At 44.4% G+C, this 19144-nt stretch overlaps 1 protein-coding gene across 2 annotated transcripts in view; it reads left to right on the forward strand.

Annotated features, from left to right (window-relative positions):
• Positions 1 to 8525, forward strand: part of TLL2 (tolloid like 2) — a 35434-nt gene extending 26909 nt beyond the window's left edge. For both annotated transcript variants that reach the window (XM_027899239.1, XM_027899241.1), the window contains exons 14-19: positions 976 to 1156; positions 2452 to 2577; positions 3382 to 3509; positions 4300 to 4513; positions 5546 to 5796; positions 6981 to 8525. In XM_027899239.1, the coding sequence (XP_027755040.1) occupies positions 976 to 1156; positions 2452 to 2577; positions 3382 to 3509; positions 4300 to 4513; positions 5546 to 5796; positions 6981 to 7115 (1035 nt within the window). In that variant the 3' untranslated portion in view covers positions 7116 to 8525. The remainder of the gene's footprint in view (positions 1 to 975; positions 1157 to 2451; positions 2578 to 3381; positions 3510 to 4299; positions 4514 to 5545; positions 5797 to 6980) is intronic.
• The last annotated feature ends 10619 nt before the right edge of the window (positions 8526 to 19144 follow it).

Consider the following 19144-nt stretch of genomic DNA (forward strand, 5'->3'; position numbering starts at 1 on the left):
ACAATTTAATAGATAAAGCAAAAGCCACACAAGCAAGCAAAGAAAACCAAGGAATTAATTCACTACTTCCAATGGGCAGGCAGGTGTTCAGCCATTCCCAGCAAAACAAGGCTCTATCACACGTAATGGTTATTTGGAAAGACAAACACTGCTGTTCTGAATGTTCCCCCTCCCTCCTTCTTCCTCCCACTTTATATACTGAGCATGATGTTGTATGATCTGGAATATCCCTTTGGTCAGTCAGGATCAGCTGTCCTGACTGCATCCCCTCCCAGCTCCTTGCACACCCCCAGCCTCCTTGCTGGTGGAACAGTATGAGAAGCAGAAAAGGCCTTGACTTGGAAGTGCTGCTCAGAAATAACAAAAACATCTTTATATTATCAACCCTGTTTTCAGCAAAAATCCAAAATGCAACCCCATACTAGCCACTGTGAAGAAAAATAAATCTACCCCAGCCACAACCAGCACAATGGGCTGCTTTTCTCTACCAGTTTTGCATAATTTTAGGTGTTTTCCATCCCTAATAGGTGTACCATTCCCCAGTTCTGCCTTTGCAAGAAAATAATTGAAAATGAACAATGAAATAGAGTTCTTCAAGGATAAATTAAATAACCAATAAAAGAGTCTGTTCTCTGTCCTGCCAAGGGCAGGGTGGAGTTTGAACAAAGCATTCAGGTCTTATTTTCCCCACTGTAAATGGGAGCAGTGGCACTTCAGCAGCCTACTGAATTAAGGAAGTTCATTCAACACAAGCGAAATTATTATAGCTAAATTAAATGGAACCATGGCTGTTCTGATAAACACAATCCAGGGCAACAAGGGAAGGGATGAGAAAACTGACAGAGGAGATTTTGGGGAAGTTAGGAGTGTGTTTGAGTACAAGACTGTTTCTGTTCCTTCTCAGTGAAGCCTCTGTCCCCTTCTGAAATTCTCCGTTCCAAGTCCACAGAACTGAGAGATCTTCTCTCTTGTCAGGTCTGTAAATATGACTATGTTGAGGTTCGTAGTGAACTGGCTTCTGACTCCAAGCTACATGGCAGATTCTGTGGCTCAGAGAAGCCTGAAGTAATCACATCCTATGGCAACAATATGAGATTGGAGTTCAAATCAGACAACACAGTCTCCAAGAAAGGCTTTAAAGTTCACTATTTCTCTGGTACGTGGCTGTATCCTTTCACTTGCTTAGCTGTCTCTTCTGACCAAACCTCTTGGTTTCAATGAATTTTCTTCAACCTCCTGTTAGATCAGGCAGAGCCTGACATGGTTACATTTAAAATCATGGTTGCTCTGTGCTGTGTCACCTTCATTTTGGTTTCTCAGTGCATTGTATGGTCCAGTTTCACAGTGTGGTGTCAGCAAGATCCATGGATTGCATCGATGCCTCTGGTCTTTCCACAGCAGAAAACAATAGGGAACCCAGTCCTAGAAGTTATCTCTGTCCCTAGAGTCGCTAAAGGAAAGCTTTTTCCTCTGAAACTAGAAGATTTAGAAAATTTCCAGTAGTGTTCTGTACAGCAATTATTCCCATCAAAGCAGTGTGTGCTAGTTGAAGTTCTTCATCCTCTCTTCTGAAAACTTTGTGTCAGTGATGGACCTTGCTGGGAGACAGTTCTAGAGGTTGTTTGTCATTTGGAAGTAGAATTTCAATTTCATGCTGTCTTTTCAGCAGAGATCAAAGAGTATTAATGAATTTTGCAGAGGATGATCAGGCAAAATGGCCTTGAATTAAGACAGGTGCAGAGTAGAATCAGGGCTAGGGGTTTGACTTATTAAATCTAACAGGAGGAAAGATGAAGTGGGTATGTTTCATCTAGTAGTATGTTTGAGAGTCAGAAGACAGATGAGATTAATGAGATCTAGGGAGGGCATTGTCCCAAGAAAAAATGGAGATAAACTGCTCATAAGTTAAGTTCAACTGGAAACTGTGAGCAGGTCCTATGCTCAGAACAGTGAGACTGAAGAATGTAGAGTCCTGAACATCCACTGGGGCATATTTCAGCTTCAGAGAGCAGGTCATACCTTAGATCTTCTTCCTATCTGGCTGTTTATGCTTTCAGACAGAGCTATTTAAAAATGAAGGCTCATCAGAGCACAAAGGAACTTGAAAGTATTAAGGCTGTCCAGTAGATTTTTGCCTAGGCTAGTGAATTTATGTGATACTTTTCCTGGACTCTATTTTAAAAGTACCAGACGTGGCTATAGGTTTCTTTTAGGCAGGGGTCTTTAACTATTAAACTTACATTATAAAATAAAACACATTTGTGATATATTTTATTAAATTATAGACAACTGAAAATAATATCTGGGCTAAAAAGCTGACTGCACTAATCCAGCAGTAGAGGTTGAAGGTTTGCACTGCTATCTGTCAGCCTGGGTATGGGGCTCCCAGTTGGTGACTGTGGTAGTCTGTCTCACTGTCAACTCAGTGTTTGTTGTTTTGATCCTGCCCAGACAAGGATGAATGCTCCAAAGACAATGGTGGTTGCCAGCACGAATGTATCAACACCTTTGGGAGCTATATATGCCAGTGTAGAAATGGCTTCATGCTGCATGAAAATGGCCATGACTGTAAAGAAGGTAAGGGCCCCACTTCCTGCCCTCAGGAAACCAAGGTACTTCAAACATGGCTTGATTCAGGGTCCTTTCTGCCCCGTGGTGGAAGGAAGTTTGTACAGTGTACCAGGCTGGGGCACCAAAAAGCCCCAACTGAAAAACTGTCCAAGAAAGAGGGATAGGGGACTGACCCATTCCCCAGTCTTGCCCTCTACATCACCCTGGGGGAGACAGGGGGGGAATAAGAAATTGGGCTAGCAAAAGGAGGATTTGTGGGACATCACCATGAGACTGGTCACTGCTGCTTCATTTAATTATTGTGTTTGAGTCAGAAGAAAAACAATGGGCTGATCTAACCATTTGCTAGTGCCAAAATTACCTTTCTTCCTGCACCACTAACCCTGCTGTGTGCTGCCATAGCCTTCCTGTGTGTAGTCTCTGGTCCTTGTCTGATCTCTCCATGATTCAGCTTCCCAAGTTGGCACAACAATGCAAGGCTGAGATAGCACCAGAGTCAACATGGTGGAGGGGTTGATACCATTGCCCTGGGAGCAGGGCAGATGAGATGGAGGAGCAGGAGAATAATTAGGGAGTGAGGATGTAAATGAGGTTAATGAGATGGTCTGTTTCCCTAGCTGCCAGGTTAGTTCAAAAAAGAGTAGGACAAACCCACCAGAACTATGCAGTAATTCTAAAAGATCTTGTTTGATGACTGAAGCCTTCCCTGTCTCTGCCCTGCTGAGGGGTCTCAGATGGCAGAGAGGAGCATGTAGGACATTAGAGGGTTCCCATGTGAGACTTGCCTCAGTGTGCTCTCACTCTCTCAAGCTGGTTGTGAGCACAAGCTGAGTGGTGCGGAGGGAATGATGAGCAGTCCCAACTGGCCTGACAAGTATCCCAGCCGGAAAGAGTGCACCTGGGACATCTCTGCAACACCTGGCCACCGAGTGAAAGTGGTGAGTAACCAGAGAGCAGGATTGTGATGGGAGAAGCAGGCCGGGTTTGTAGGAGCTCAAGTGACTTCCTGCTACCACTGTGTGAGTGGCAGGTTGATGCCCACAGGTCCTGTTTGGGCCTCTTGGAGGAGAGTGTTGTGGGAGGCTGCCCTGGCTTGCAAAAGAGCAGAAGGTCTCAAGAGAGACACCAAGAGGGGAGAGGCAGCTTAGAGGAGACTCCAGCAGATGACAACTGCAGAGTATTGCCCTCTGTTTACAGGCAATAACATGCCCTCCCCCCCACCTCTCCTTGTGAACCACTTTGTTGGGCAGTATCTAAATAAGGTGGTGGCTGAGCTGGTCCCCAGCCCTGATGAGGGAGGAACATCAGGGCCATTTTACAACATGGCCTTATGGAAATGACAGGACATGCCCAAATCTGTGCAGATGGCCCATGCATTACTTCCACTTTGCTCAATGGAAGCAATATTGAAGTAATATTGAAGAACAGCCCATTTGGTGTGCTGGGCAGGGTTCCCAGTGGAAAAAATAAATGCTTATAAGGCTTGCAGTTGATAACTGTTGTCATGCACCTATGTGAGGCAGAAAAGCTAAGGCAGCATGGCACTTTGATATGGAATTCTGAGCCCTGCCACCCTGAGAACATTCTTGTCTAAAAGCACACTGCTCTGTGGGAGGAGTGGGACAGATGCACTGTTTGATCTGTTTTTCACTTGGCATTTCATCCTCTGCTAAATCACATACTCAGATTTACAGATGTCTCACTTAATTCTCCAAATTCTTGCTGTAGACCTTCAATGAGTTTGAGATTGAACAGCACCAAGAATGTGCCTATGACCACCTAGAAATGTATGATGGACCCAACAGCAAGTCACCTATCCTTGGCCGCTTCTGTGGCAGCAAGAAACCAGCCCCTGTTGTGGCTTCTACCAACAAGATGTTCCTCAGGTTTTACTCTGATGCTTCTGTGCAAAGGAGAGGTTTCCAGGCAAAGCATGGCACAGGTAAGCTGGTTGCCTGCCAATACCCCAGTGCCATAAGATATCATCAAGTCTCACTACATTTTTTTACTAGGCAAAACCAGACACACTTTTCTCCCAAATAAGCGTAGTCTGAACTTTAACTGGTTGTATATTCAGTTCTCAGACCATTGCTGGCACAATCTCATAAATACCAGCTTCCGTAACAACTCAAAAGTCTCTTGGACATTCCTACTCACGCTCTTTTGTTTAAATTGGAGGTGTTTGATTGAGCAACAATCCCTTCTGTTCCACATCAACTATCGGAAAAGGAGGTGGTGCAGTTTAGCTTACATACTGGCCCACACACAAAACAGGCCCACATTAAATTGATTATGGTAGAAGCAGAGCTGTGCTGTGGACAGACACAGCTTGATCCTCTTATCTGTGGCAGCCCAGAGGTGGGTGTGTTGTACCAACATTCACTTCTTTGAAATCCCTGCCACTGTAAACAGGTGAAATGTGCTCTGAGTGGCAGAGCATGAGAGACTGGTGAACAGGCATCTTCCTCATTGGCCGCAGGAAAACTCTTTGTTGAAGTACACCTTCTGCACAAACACAGGGCTACTTTTGTGTATTGTCTGGGCAGAAAAGGATTGTTTTGGTCCCCAGGTTTTTTTTTTACGTGCTTCAACTTCCTGCTGACAAAATACTTGGGGTCAGAATTTCAGCTACAGGACAAGTGCAAAGAACAAAGCAATTGCTTTCTAAAACAATACATTTTCCCAGAGTATAATGTGTCAAGAACCCCATCCTGCCAGTTTAAACTGGTCACCTCTTTCCATGCGTGTTCTGTACCAAAAGAACCAAGCTCCTCTTTGCTCTGTGGGTCTATGGATTCATGGGTGACTGGAGAATTCACTGTTTTATGGTAGTTTGGTGCAGTGTTTAATTACCTTCCCTATTGTACTTCAAGCTGGAGGTCTTCTCTGCTCATGACCGGCCCAAAAGTGGGATGAGTCTTTGTTGTGAGGTAAGGCCTTTGAGAGATTTTTTTGTGCCCTTTTCTTCCTTCAGAGTGTGGTGGGCTCTTAAAGGCTGAAGTACAAACTAAGGAGCTATATTCCCATGCTCAGTTTGGGGACAACAACTACCCAGGTCAAGCCAACTGTGAATGGGTGATTGTAGCAGAAGATGGTTATGGGGTGGAGCTAATATTCCAGATATTCGAGATTGAGGAGGAGGCGGACTGTGGGTACGACTACATGGAGATTTATGATGGTTACGACAGCACTGCACCCCGTCTGGGACGCTTCTGTGGCTCAGGGGTAAGCCATGATGGTGGTGATTTCTTAGGGATCACTGGGGGTGGCAAGGAAGAATACTGTCCTATCATTTTTGGAGAGGGGCAGCTGTCACAAACTGGTAATGAGAATGCTTTGTGACTGGGTTTTGCTTCTTCCTCTTTGGCTGGAGATCACAGCCGTTTTATCTGATGCACAGAGGTGGCTGGAAAATGGTGATGACGGACAGTCCCTTTTTAGCCCAGGGCCATGTGCAGGAGCATGAGACTGCTGCACTACTGTGCTCCAGCCCTGCCTCAAAAGTGATGTGTAGATGTGGGAAACAGCTTCCAAAGGACAGTTTCATTCTCAGTCACTTCCTGCCTGAAGCCAGGTTATGTTGTGGCCATGCTATGGCAAGGGCGAATGGTGGAGGGACTTACAGAGCTGCTTGTTGACTCTAGAATGACGTGCTGTCTCCTAAACTGCTACCTGCAACCCCATTAACAGGAGTGACTCTAGCATGAGTGGAAAAAAAAAAATCAGAGGGTCTGTGTTTGACTTCAGCAATTAAATGGAGAAGGTTCTTACTGAATTAAAAGAGAGATAATCAGGGAGTAGATGTGGAAGAAGTCCTCACAAACTGGGAAAATGGTCTGGAAAATAAACAAAGGCACAGCAGCTCAGTGTGAAAAAGTTCAGGGCAGCAGAGTGGTAATGTACCTACCTGCACCCTGACAAATGAAGAATGGCTGGGAAAGTGTTGGTCCTGCAGAGAAGCACAAGGATGTTGTAGCAGCTCACAGCAGTGTGGGAGATAACCAGGGCTGTCACCTAAGATAAGTACCTAAGTCGTTGTGCCGCTAATGAACCCTGGGAGAGCCTCAGCTGCCCAACAGGGTCCAGTTTGTATTGTGTCATTTCCTGAAAAGATAATGGCAAATTAGAGTAAACCTGAAGACTGGAACAAGAAAATCCAGGAAGTCCTGTGAAAAAAATAACTGGAAGAACTGAGATTGTAGATTAGGCTGGCATCAGTCTTCAAACATAAAGAGCAAGGAAAATATGTTTAGGAAGGCAGATCAGGGCAGGAGGTACTGAGCACTCAGTCTACACGTTTATTGGCCAATCTGTCTTCACTGTGAGCTTAAACTCTACCATCATAGTGCAGACAGTTATTTAATCTGTAGACTTGACCACTATGTACTGTCTTCTTTCCTTTTCTACAGCCACTGGAAGAAATCTACTCTGCAGGGGATTCCATCATGATTCGATTCCATACAGATGACACCATCAACAAGAAAGGCTTTCATGCCCGATACATAAGTACCAAATTTCAGGATGCATTGCACATGAGAAAGTAGTTTGACTGCTCCTCGCAGACATTGCCCATATGAAGATTGAGACATTTAACTGTGATCTTTGTCCTTTTTTTTTCAAAGCTTCTGTGCACCTGGCCAAAAGCAGTGTACAGTATTTTCTGTAACTAAAACTAAATGCAGTCTCAAAGGTTTGCCTCTGCAATTATTAGCATGATCCTTTCTTGTTAACATACCCAGGACCAAAAAATTGTCTTCTAATCATACCTGCCAGGGCATAAACGTTGTATTTTGCACAACTTGCCATGAGGCTGAGTGAAGCCTGAACTTGAATTGAGAAAAGCTTTCATCTCTTGCATATCTTGTTTCTAGGTGATATTTCCCAAGCATCCACATGAGCTGTCTGAACATATTTTCTGGTGCAGGTGATGTGGACAGATGCCCAGTAGGATTTTTTCAAAGGACTTTTTGAGCCACTCACTCTCCCCTACCAGCCCAAAGTACTCTGTGCAATAAGAGAACAACCAGATGGCTGGACATCCATCACTCCTACTGTCCCTTCTATTTATCGTCTTGCTTATTGTTGAGTGGAGAGCAAGGCAGGGGACAGGGACAGTCTTTTTAGGGCTTCTAGCTTCTTGGATCCCAGTAAATGAGAAAGGCCTAGTGTCTGATTAGCAGTAATTGTCATGATGTACATTGAATGGAGGTTCTCTGATGCAGTGCCCAAGGGAAGGATGGTGGCTGATATGGAAATGTGGTGGGATGCAAAGCATGATTCTGTGATGGTGGCAAAGCTTAGCAACAGGAATGCTGACAGCATGCTCCAGTTACACCACCAAGCAAGGCAGCTCAGAGGACTGTGGCAGCAGTCCAGGCCATATCTTAAATAAGGAATCTCTCCTCCTCATTCCACCCATGCCTGCTTTCTCAGCCTTCTTTTCACTGCTTCCTTTGCTCACTACCATTTCCCTGTGAGCCCTTCCTTTTCACAGCTGAGCTGCTCTCCCCAGGGCTGCCCACCACAACATAGGAGTGCTCTGCAACATCAGCTGGCTGGAGCATCTCACTGAAGGGAATGCTGGGGCAGAGGGAGTCTGGGTGTCCCTGAGGGAGAGGGACGCAGGCCATGCTATGGGTCAGCTCAGGTGAGCTGTGGGAACCTGTCAAACATGTGCAACCTGCAGGCAGGGGACTAGGAACAGAAGAGCTCTTCTGGTTTCTGCTTCTTCCCCATTTGTCACTGGTGCATGGCCCAGTCTCTTAATTTCATGGGAAAGGGGCAAGTGAGATGGTGACTTAGAGCACTTTGGGCTATAAGGCTCGTTTGCTCATGAAAGCTACCAAACCACAGGCTTGAAGAATTAACAGGTAGCTTGACATTTCTTTGGGAAAAAGTAGGGAAAACTGCGCTTTTGGGGGAAGCACTGTAATTGAACTGTTGATATGGGAGTTTAAAAAAAGACTTTATTCTGAATGTTTCATTAAGGCACTCATGGGCAATTATGAGCTAAAAGCTGAGGTGTGCTAGCTTTAATAAAGTATTTATAATCCAAGGATTATTATGTTTACATAACCAATGTGCTGTCAGGCTCTGGGCTGACACCTCCTCTCTGGTGTATGACTGTGGAGAAGTATGGGGCCAGCGCCACTGTCAGGCACAAACGACATTCCTGGAGATGAGAGCATTTTCAGATGGATAATAAATAGACATAGCCCTCTCCAGAAATCCTTGAATAGGATATGGTCCAAGTATTGTGAATACTAGGAGAAGCAAATGCATGAAAATATTTTCTTGCTTAGAACAAGAAAAGTAAAGTAATTTATACACACGCGCGCACACACACACACACACACACACATGGACGATTATATGTATATAAAATGTGCATGTAGAAGACCAGTAGTCAAAGCCTTAATAAATGTAAAGTGAACAATACTGTACCATTGACTATAGCTTTATTGCAGGCTGTATAAAATCATGTTATCTCTGTTTTGTTGGTTTTTTTGTTTTATGTTTTGGGGGTTTTTTAGCTCTGCTTTGTTTCTTTTTTCAAATTTTGAGGCCTTCTTACAGGCAAGACCTCTGATCTCAAGCTGTTTGACCATGCAGGTCTGGGGGAGTGAGCACTGCTAGACGAGGTGTATGTTTGTCCTTCTTTTTCTTGCTCCAGTTCAAGCAAAATTACAGTGACTCAGGTCTGGAAATAACATGTGACATCAATTCCTGTGTAACAGAAGCAAAGTTTCAGGTGGCAAGCAGCAGTTCAAGTTTCCTGACCCTCTAGTGGAAGCAACGACTAGGGAAAAGTGACTAGCAGCTGTAGACATGTACTTTAACATCTCTGTTCCTTGTTCTGGTAATTTCCCATCTACCCCAGACTGGTGTGTTTCAAATACTTGCAATGTGGTTTGACAGATGTACTCACTCATTAGCATTCATCCAGGTGTCTCTTGTGACAGTGTGCTCACAACTGTTGTACTGTGCATTTCAACCAATGATCTATGTAGAATATTTCTGCTGTACTGACTGGACCTAGCAGTCAATAATTCTAAAAGTGTGAAATTTTCTTAAGAAAAAAAAAAAATAGTCAGACCATCTGATGTGTGTGTATGTATTCTGGTATTTGTGTGGTTTTTACATTTCACTAACTAAAACAATTTTTTAGAGGGGAGGAGAGGAGGGTGTGGGGCAATCATAAATGTACTTGTGCCCAGAGTGAGTAAGCAAGTCTCTGCATTTATTAAAGACTGGGGATTCAGTTGCACATTCTGTTGTATGCATGCATTTTCCACTTCTTCAAGGGGAGGAAATTTCTTATTATATTCCTTGTTCTGCCAACTGTTGTTTGTGTCTTCTGCTAATACCGGGTGAGATATACTCTCTGCAGGAAGCACTTTCCTGTGAGCCTTTAGGCTTGTCTTGCTTTTGCAATCAAGACAGCATTAGTAAGTGGGGCAGAGAAACAAGCTGGTCAGCCAAAGGGCTACATCGTTTCATGTTCTGCACTCACACTTTAGTGGGCTGAGATGCAGATCTGCAGTGATAAACATTAGGGATCTGGGAATTAGTCCTTAAATATACCTCAAAGGATGAGGCTCATTTGCTATAGGCTATGGCCTGCATCAGCATGTCCCAAAGACATGAGACATGAAACTCCTGTGAAAAGGACAGCAGGATGAGCATAAGGTAGATGTTCCTTACTGCAAAGTGGTCCACGCACTGTGGCAGCCAAATGCTGATAGGCAGAAGCTAAAATGCCTTTCCTCCTCTTTCTGTCTAATTCTTGACGTCTACCTTGTTTGCTAAGAACCATTGTCTGTGTTCTTTCCCCAACACATACCTACTTCATCTGTGTCCACCACCCGAAACATTTCCTGTGGTGTGTCAAAGCTACCCAAACCGTCATGGTGACTGAATTTCCTTCCAGCTCTTCCCAAAGGCAAAACAGCAACAGAGGTGATGTAAGGAATAAGCATCCCCTTGTAGCCTCCTGCATCAGAGTACCATGGCACAGTATGACCCTGGAATGAACCTAGAGGCTGACAGTGAAGACAGCAGGTAGACACGGCTTCCAAAACTACACCCATGAGTCTTCAGTCACATGGACAGTTACAGTCCAAAGCAATGTTGAAACAATAGAAATGATGCAGCCCAAGTGAAACTGGTGGGAAATGGGAGGTAAAATAGAAGGTGGGATATGGACTGGAGTCACAGCTGTTAGAGAAACACAGACATTTGTGGTGGCAGCAAGATGGGTTCTTACTGTGTGCATGATCTATCTATTGTGTGTGTAAAGATCTTTTGCAGTTTTGTAGTTTCTTTACTGTTCAGCTGTCATATTCCCTTAATATCTCTTTCCACACTGTCTGCCACCAGTGCTCTGTGACTGGGCTGGTCCTTTTTTTCTCTACTTATAGAAACAGGACTTAATTTTCCAGAAAGTGCCCAAAGACCATCCAGTCACCGTGTGTGAGTTGATGAAGGGAATATCCATTGTCTGCAAGAAGATTCTTCATCCTTTAAAAATGCAGTTACCCAGTGGCACAACTCACTTCAGACAAAGAACAACGCCTCAGACCAGACAGGCTTGTTGGTCTCAGCATCAAGCCAGAAGAAATCCTTCGCTTTGTCCTGGCATTTCCAGCAGGTACTCTGGCAGATGAGGTGCTAGCCTTAGAAAGCAAAAGCAAGATTCCCCTCAGTCTGATCTGTGGCTCACCCTAAGCATGCTCTTGGAGCCAGGAGCTGTCTTATTTCCCCTGCAACTGGCAGAGAAGAGGTGGAGTCTCCAGTGCCCTGAAGCCCAGCTTCCCAGGTGCATGCTAGACCCTGCCCCTGGCAGGGATCTGGCTCTGTCAGGTGTGCTGGGACCCAGCCAGGTTGTCTGAGTCAGCCCAAGAGAAATGCCATCATCTCTTCCTCTTTGCAGGTCCGCAGTTCATGTATTAGAAGGAAGAGAAACTCATCCTAAAACGAACACTAACCCTAGCACTGGGCAGTCTGCCGTTACTGCTTGCAAGGATTTCTCAGAGAGAAGAGCGAAATGGTGAGTAGGAGCTGGTTGGCTTTGTTTGGATAGAAGTAGTGAAAGGAAGTCAGAGAGGAGGAGAGGGGAGGCCCCTGGACCGCTTATCTATTGGTTGAAAAGCTCCCTGGAGTGTTTAATCCTCCCATTCTCTGCTCTGGCAAGATCAGTCAAGCTGATCTTTAGCTGTGCATTTCCTTATGATGCAACAGATATGTTCAGATATCTGCTTGGATTTTAGCATCTGCCTCAGCTTTTCTGTCCTGGAGGTATTGCCTGGTCTTAGGGCAGTTGGAGCAAAGAGGAGACTGGTGCCCTGGACCATGAAATGGACCCTTGAGGAGATTTCTTGTCCTGGGAGCTGAAAAGAACTGGTATCTGTTTAAAAATGGCCAGGTGAGAGTGGCTGAGTGTGAAATCTCCCTCCTCCCAGCAGCTAGCTGAGTCTGAGGCTAAAGCAACATTCTCCCCTGAAATGTAATAATGAACTAATTCCATGAGAAGTCACTGATCAACAGAAGACTTATGGGAGTACAGCACAGTTACTTGTTAATGGCATACAAACAGAAATAATATATTAATGGCTTTGATGTCTCTAACCTCTGTTGATCTTCTCTCACTTCCCCATACTGGTCCCCTTGGGATCTCCCTTTGTCTCTCTTCCTCAGCCCTACCCAGTGAATGGTCTGTGCCAGCTCCATCCAAGAACTGGTGAGTTTTTACCCATGGAGCTGTATAGGCACCAAAGAGGGAGTGGTCCTTGCCCATCAGCAACCACAGTTTGAGCAAGCACAAGGAAAGCTAGGGGAAAGCTATGTTGGAGAGCTGATGCTGAGAGGTGGAAGCATCTGTGCTAAAACTGAGAAGTAAATCCAGAGCACCTGATTGTCGTATGTGTGTTAATGGCATTCATCCAACTCCCCTCCCTTCTGTGACAGGCGCTCTGCACTGAGATGCAGGGTCCAGTGATGTGGATTTGGCTGGGTAAGAGGCCTGTCTCCTTGTGGTCTCTCCTTCTGTTTCCAGGTTTGCAGGAGGCTTTGAGTTACTGGATGGCAAGAAGGGAGAGGGAAGGGTTGTAATGTTTGGTTTTTCTCTCTGCTGCAGTAAAAGGCTTTCTCTCACCCAAGATGTGCTCTTGGCAGGCAGTCAATGCTGTAGGGAAACCTACCTGACTCATATCAGAGTAACTGGTACTCAGAGCCCCTTAAAAGTTACTCTGGAGTAGTCAGGGCAATCTGTGAGCAAAAGCAGGAGCAGTGCAGGCATAGAAAGAAATCACAATATTTAATTACATTCACTTTACATTTAGAAATTTCAGAGCAATGGTCAGGAGTTTTAATCAGAAGGATTAGAAGCATCATCTGCTTTCTTTTTTGAAGTAACTAAATTGGAGGTCAATAGTAATCTTCATGTAAAGGATATCCTTGTCTCTCCTGATGAAGCTAGCACACAAACTTGTATACTGATCCATTTTTGAAGTGACTTGAGACATTGGCTTTAAACCATGGGACAATTAAAAGAAACAGCCTATTTCTGAGTGTTTTGCTAAGGCTTTCTCTATTTGCTTGCTAGCAGGTTAGACACTTCAGTTTGCAAATATGAAGTCTTAGAATATCCCAAATCCTGCATTTTGTAATTAAAGTCAGAAAAGGCCACAAATACCCACTGCCCTGTAAGTCACCTGTTGGAGATTTTTTCTTTAAGTAAGGAGTTATATAGTCTGTATTCTTGTGTCCCAACTACGTATTTAACCCTGGTCTGGTACTGTGACAGAATAAGCTAGGAAAAATATTTCTTCTCAAATCAAGAGCTACCAATCAGGTTATTGTGAGTAAGAGACCTGTTCCATTGCATACACAAATGCAGTTTCGCAAAGAACTTAACCTGTGAAAGGTGATCATATGTAAATATATTATTGATGTGGCTCCTTCTATTCAAACTTTCACTTAACCTGCGTGCACAGCCCTAGAAATAATAATGAAGTTCATTAAGTGCACTGTCTTTAGCCAAGAAGAAAGAAAGATATTTACAGTTTCAAAGAAGGGGCAGGTATGAAAATCCGAGCTCAAATTAACAAGTCAGCTATTCACAAAGCTGTGTTTTAGTGAGTAAGTCCAAGGAAGGCACAGTATGAAATTTGGGTGACAAATGCCTGCTATATTTCATTCCCAGCTGGCAGCCTGGATGCAGCAGTGCCTGCACCTCTAAGGAGTTTGAAAGAGATCCTTTTCACTCAGTGGCTGATTGCTAGCTGTGTCTGCATGCCAAAAGGCATTTCACAACATCTGCAGTCTCACAGCTAAGCTGTTCAAAGTTAAACTTCCAGTACAGTATTCATTGCTTGCATATAAAGGCTGCATTTCTAAACAAACCTCCAGCTGGTATCTGTAATGAGAGGATAAATTCTGGATTTTTTGACTTTGTTGTGGATTATGGTCCTCAGCGCCCCACTCCTGGACTACAGGACTTGGACTGATCCAAATCTCTCATGAATCGCATCTTGAGCCTTCCTTCTCCACAACCTGCTATTGACAAGCTTTCACTGCACTGACTTCCTGCTTTGAAGAACCAGGCTCTCCCTCCTCAGTGCACAGCAGCAGAACTTCTGCATGCAGAAAAAGGGCAGCTTTCTGCGAGCTCCCTCTCTGCTGCCTTTTTGTTGATGCAAAGCAAAGCTCTTTTGCCCTTTTCCTGACACCTTGCAGAGCATCAGTTTCAGCTGGAAGGGAGACCTCAGCAGCTTTATTCTTTCTCTTCTGTTAATTTAATTCTTACACATTTCTGAGACTGACTGGTGTTCACACCTAAGTGTCTTAAAAGAGCTGTTTCATACAGAAGTGAATATTAATTGCCTCTGGATTACAGGAGAGCAACTGCTTGTCCCGGTAACCCATGTCTGAAGCTAAGCTTCTTCTCAGTACTATTCCCAACACTGTCACTAGCACTAGTCCCTGCAGGCAGCCCCAGCTGCCCATAGAGCTCCCCATATAATGTGCCCAGTATTGCTTCCAGCAGTAATGCTCCACCAGCAGAAGAGGCTAAGAGCACCTTTCAACTCTCTCCAAGCGTCTTTCTATATTCCTACCAGATGGCAGAGTGTTTATATCCCATCTAACTGACAGACAGCACATCTAACAGAGACTCTTCTGAATACTTCCCTTCCTCTGTGTGGGAACAATCTGGTCAGTGAGGAGTTAATGTGTTTCTGTTGTTTTCATCTGTCCTTGAATCTACAGAAGCAGGCACATGGGATTAGTTCGGGACTCAAAGGTTGCAGGTGCAAGTCTTTGCTGATTTACAAGCTACTGTTGTACTCCAGCTCCCAAACTGTAGTGGAGTTACACAGACTTACTCTTTCTTATTTGAGAGCTGTTGGTGTAAATGCCGGCATAATTAAACAGTAAGGCCAGGACTACTCAGAGGCCTTACATGGTATAAACAATTCAGGCAAACCAGTTCATGTTTTCTCATATCTTCAACAGCATGACAGAGTTTTTGTTTTCTCTGGAGTAACTAGCATGCCTGCCCTGTTCTGCTCAAATTACTATATTCTCATGTTATCATTTCCAGTCACTTCAGAAGCACCCCTCCCCATTCCACACTTGGCCAGAAGCATCACCAAATTGCTAATATTAAGTTCGGATTTTCTCTCTCCCTCTTTTTTTTTCTTCTTCTACTTTTTTTTTTTTTTAAAGTTTGGTTTGTTTTTGTTGTTTGCTTTGGTTTGTTGTTTTGTTTTGTTTGGGGGTTTTGGTTGGGTTTGGTTTGGTTTTGGTTTATTTCTCTATAGGAGACATCAAAGTCTTTCTCATGGTTTTACAATCCAACATCAATCAGTAAATACTTAGGGTGAAGATCAGCTGGCTGCACACCATCATGTTATCTGTAGGAGCTGGGGGGTGGAAGTTTAGAAGAGGAATTTCTGCTTTTATGAGTGAGTGTTGATGTGGATCTTCTGACAGACTATCCTAATGATGCTGATGGTATTTTGCAGCAATAAAGAAAGGTGAGAGTCTTAAAGTAACCAGATTCCTGAATTGTTTTCCTGTTTATTTAAAAATTTTCAAATCCAGCTAGAAGTTATTTTGCTAAGCCTGTGGAATGGAACTTCTTTCCTGCTCCTTTCACCAAAGGGAATGTGTGTGTTGTTTCAGGTTTCATTTCTGTTTTCTCAGTCAGAGAGGGAGTGGTGAGGGGAGCAGGGCACAAGCTGTCACAGCAGTTACCAGGGGATCCTTCACATGTCCTGACACTCAATACATGTCATAGCCAATTCTTTGATAAAAGACACAAGGTTCTTCTCTCCCCACCAAAAGTTGAGGGCCTGCAAAGAATTGATATTTCTAATCCTACCTTCCTGCTTTTTACACTGTGAAATGTAGTCTCTGTTCTGATGCACAGACCCTTTCTGGTTTTGCATCTTTCCAGTCAGGGTTCAGTGGCATTTCACTGCTTTGTTATCCAGCCAGGAATCAGTCGGTTGCTTTTTTCTGCTGAATCATAGTCATTGTGTGCAATCAGTCCAGCCACAGCCTCCCTCAGAATGGGGAAGGGCAACTTTCTGACTGCTGAGTTGCTGAAACATGGCTGTAGATGTGGGTATTGATCATGGCTGTTCTTTGTTAAACAGACCATCTGTTATCTCTGGGGGTCCAGAGAAGACCCATCTGGCCTGTGGTCTTTGAGGAGACATGTTCAACTCTCGAGCTTTGGCCTGTTCCCAGAGCCCTCTCCCCAGGGCTGTCTGGGGGGCATGCTGGGTCCTGCAGCTCTCAGCTGTAGCAATGTCAGCTTGAGATGGTGGGTCAGTCTGGGAGAGGGGAGAAGAGAGAGGCACCTGCTGTCATAACTGCCTGTGTGGTGGACTTCCTCTTTGCAGGAGCTGCCTCATAATTTGGAGCTGAGTGTGACATTTTGCAATGGCTAGAAAATGCCAGAAGGTTTTGTGTTAGGGCACATGAGGTTTGCTGCAGCCCTGCACACACATCCAGGCAAGGCCACTTCCAGCGTCACGGGAAGGACAGAGAGCAGACTGTTGCAAAAACACATCTTTTCTGGGTCTTCCCACTCCCCTTTGTGCTGTTTTTCCTTCTGAGTCCAACTTTCTCTGGGATATATTTGTGATTATCTCTTGTGTAAGTGTTGTATATGCTTTTTTTCAGCCTCAAGCCCCTTTTTGACGAAAAACATATATTCCTTCCCTTCAGTCAGAGACTCTGTTGGAAGGAGGAGAATTTGGGTTCTTGCTTATGACTGGCAAGTACCTTGGAGCGCAGCGGAGTGCTCCATGTGTTACTGACCACATGCTGTTGTTGGAGTCTTGCAGCTGCTCACTCTCCCCTTGCTTGCTTTGTATGAAACACTCTTTTGTATATGTTCTATAACCATCTATTTCTAGACTTCTGCGCAGACATCTGGAAATGCAACTGTCCAGCCAGATTGCTCTTCTGGGGTAAGAGTATATTTCATTGTTTAATGCAATTGATTACATGGAATTTTTTCTCTCTGCAATCAAACTTCTGCTTCCCCTGTCCATCCCAGTTCACAGTGCAGCTGGGCTGGAAGCTACTGTTTTGATCCAGGGCTTGAGGTTTATTCCTCATACTGGCTTTTCTTGCTGTTCTATGGTAGCCACTCACTCAGCTACTAACTTTGTGTTAGAGGACCACACTGCATGCATGTGACTGGACTGTCTTTCTTTGTAAGTTAGTATGAACCCTGGGTGGTTGGAGTAGCTGCAGGAATACCCAGCATTCTGGCCTTGGTCCTTGCTATCGTCTTGGCAGTGGTTTGTATTCTCCAGCGGAAGAACTACAGCTGGAATCAGGTGACTACCTTCCATCTCCTTGCTGCTTCTGAGCCTAGATCTCCATATCAGAAATCTGATTCAACACCCTTTTGAGCTCTTGGGAAGTTCAGGACCACATCCCTTGACTCTTCAGTTGTCTCTGCTCTGTCTCTCACAGGCTGGACCTCAGCCTAGAATTTGAAGGGTTCATAAGGATAAATGAGAAATTCATGTTAAAATAGTGAAAGGGTACTGCCAAGTGGTCTGTTTAAATAGCAGGAAATTAAAAACTCACAAACTATCACCATTGTTCTTCAGTGGATTTCCCTCTCATTTCCTACAGGAAATCATCCTTTTGCTACAAATGGTATTATTTGACTCCAGAAACATTGCCAAGGTGTTTTTTAATATATTTAGTTTGACCACTTGCTTCCTCTGTTCCAGCCCATGGGGTGGGTCTTCATGCTCTGCCTACATCCCCAGTGCTGGGGTTTCCAGAATTAGGAGTTTCTGTAGCATCATGGTTTTTTCCTCTGAGGTGAAAAAAAACATCAACACCACCAAAGGACAGTCAACCAGCCCACAGAGAGAATGCCATGAAACATTTTGGCAGCCAGACATTGACAGTTCCACTTAAAAGGCCCCTTTTCTTTCCCTACCAGTTTACAGATGTTTTTGACCAGCTTTTTTTGCATTGTTGAATCTTTGTTTCCTTATTTTAGCAAGTAAGGTAACAATACTGAGGGAGACAATTTCCCTGTAGTTGTTGTTGAGCATCTTCCTTTTTCCTTTTCCTTTCCCTTCCCTTCCCCTGCCCTTCCCCTCCCCTCCCCTTCCCTGCCCGTCCCCTTCCCTTTTTCCTTTCCTTTTTCCTTCCCTTCCATTCCCTTCCCTTCCCTTCCCCTCCTCTCTTTTCTCAAGTGTAATGCGAAAGCAAAGGTTTTCCCCTGTGTTAAAAAACCAGATACATTTTGGATGTTTTTATAAGGCCAACTGTCAGGTAACATGTTTCCCCTCCGCAAGGTCATTCTCATGGACAGGTCTCAGGTGGGCCCTATGATTGTTCCAAATGAAAGAGTGTTTTGGCATCCAGCTTGAAATATATTGGATATTATACCAAATAAACACACCCCTGTGGTTATTTATCCCCCGAGTATGCCCTGCGTTCTGGAGTTGTTTAGTAACAGAACAGTTCTCACTGCCCTGTGCTACTCATGCAGTTGTTTGTGACGTGTTGATAGATGTTGTTTGTCACTGTTTTGTTCTTTGCTTCAGACGAACCAACATCCCAACTGGCAGGAAGGACACGAATATGAATCATCCCCTCCCAGACCTCCAGATGTAAGCCATCTATTAATTTGTCAAAATAGCACACGTGCTGCTGAGTTACTGATCACAGGACTGGCTTTAAGGGTAGCCCTAGACTAACAGAAAGCTCATCGTAACCTCCTCCCCATGCTTGCCTGTGTCTCCTACATGACTGCTGTTTCTGGTTGCATGTCTGTCCATTTGATGCAATCCCAGATGAGAGGTCAGTGATGCTTTGCCATTGTTTCAGTGTACATGGGCATGAGCCCTGCAGCCTTCATGGGCAAAAAGTGGAGGGAGAAGGAGGGATGGACCTGAGGTGTGGGCAGATAAGATAATTCCTTCAAAAAAATGCTAAGTATTTCCCAAGGGAGGTGAGAATTCTTGCACACTGTATTCTCTGCAGCACTCAGTTTTCAAGTACCTTGTGACAACCAATCACAGAA

The sequence above is a fragment of the Empidonax traillii genome, unplaced genomic scaffold (genome assembly GCF_003031625.1).
Source record: "Empidonax traillii isolate 1590-97213 ecotype Southwest subspecies unplaced genomic scaffold, ASM303162v1 scaffold651:size361119, whole genome shotgun sequence".
Taxonomy (NCBI): domain Eukaryota; kingdom Metazoa; phylum Chordata; class Aves; order Passeriformes; family Tyrannidae; genus Empidonax; species Empidonax traillii.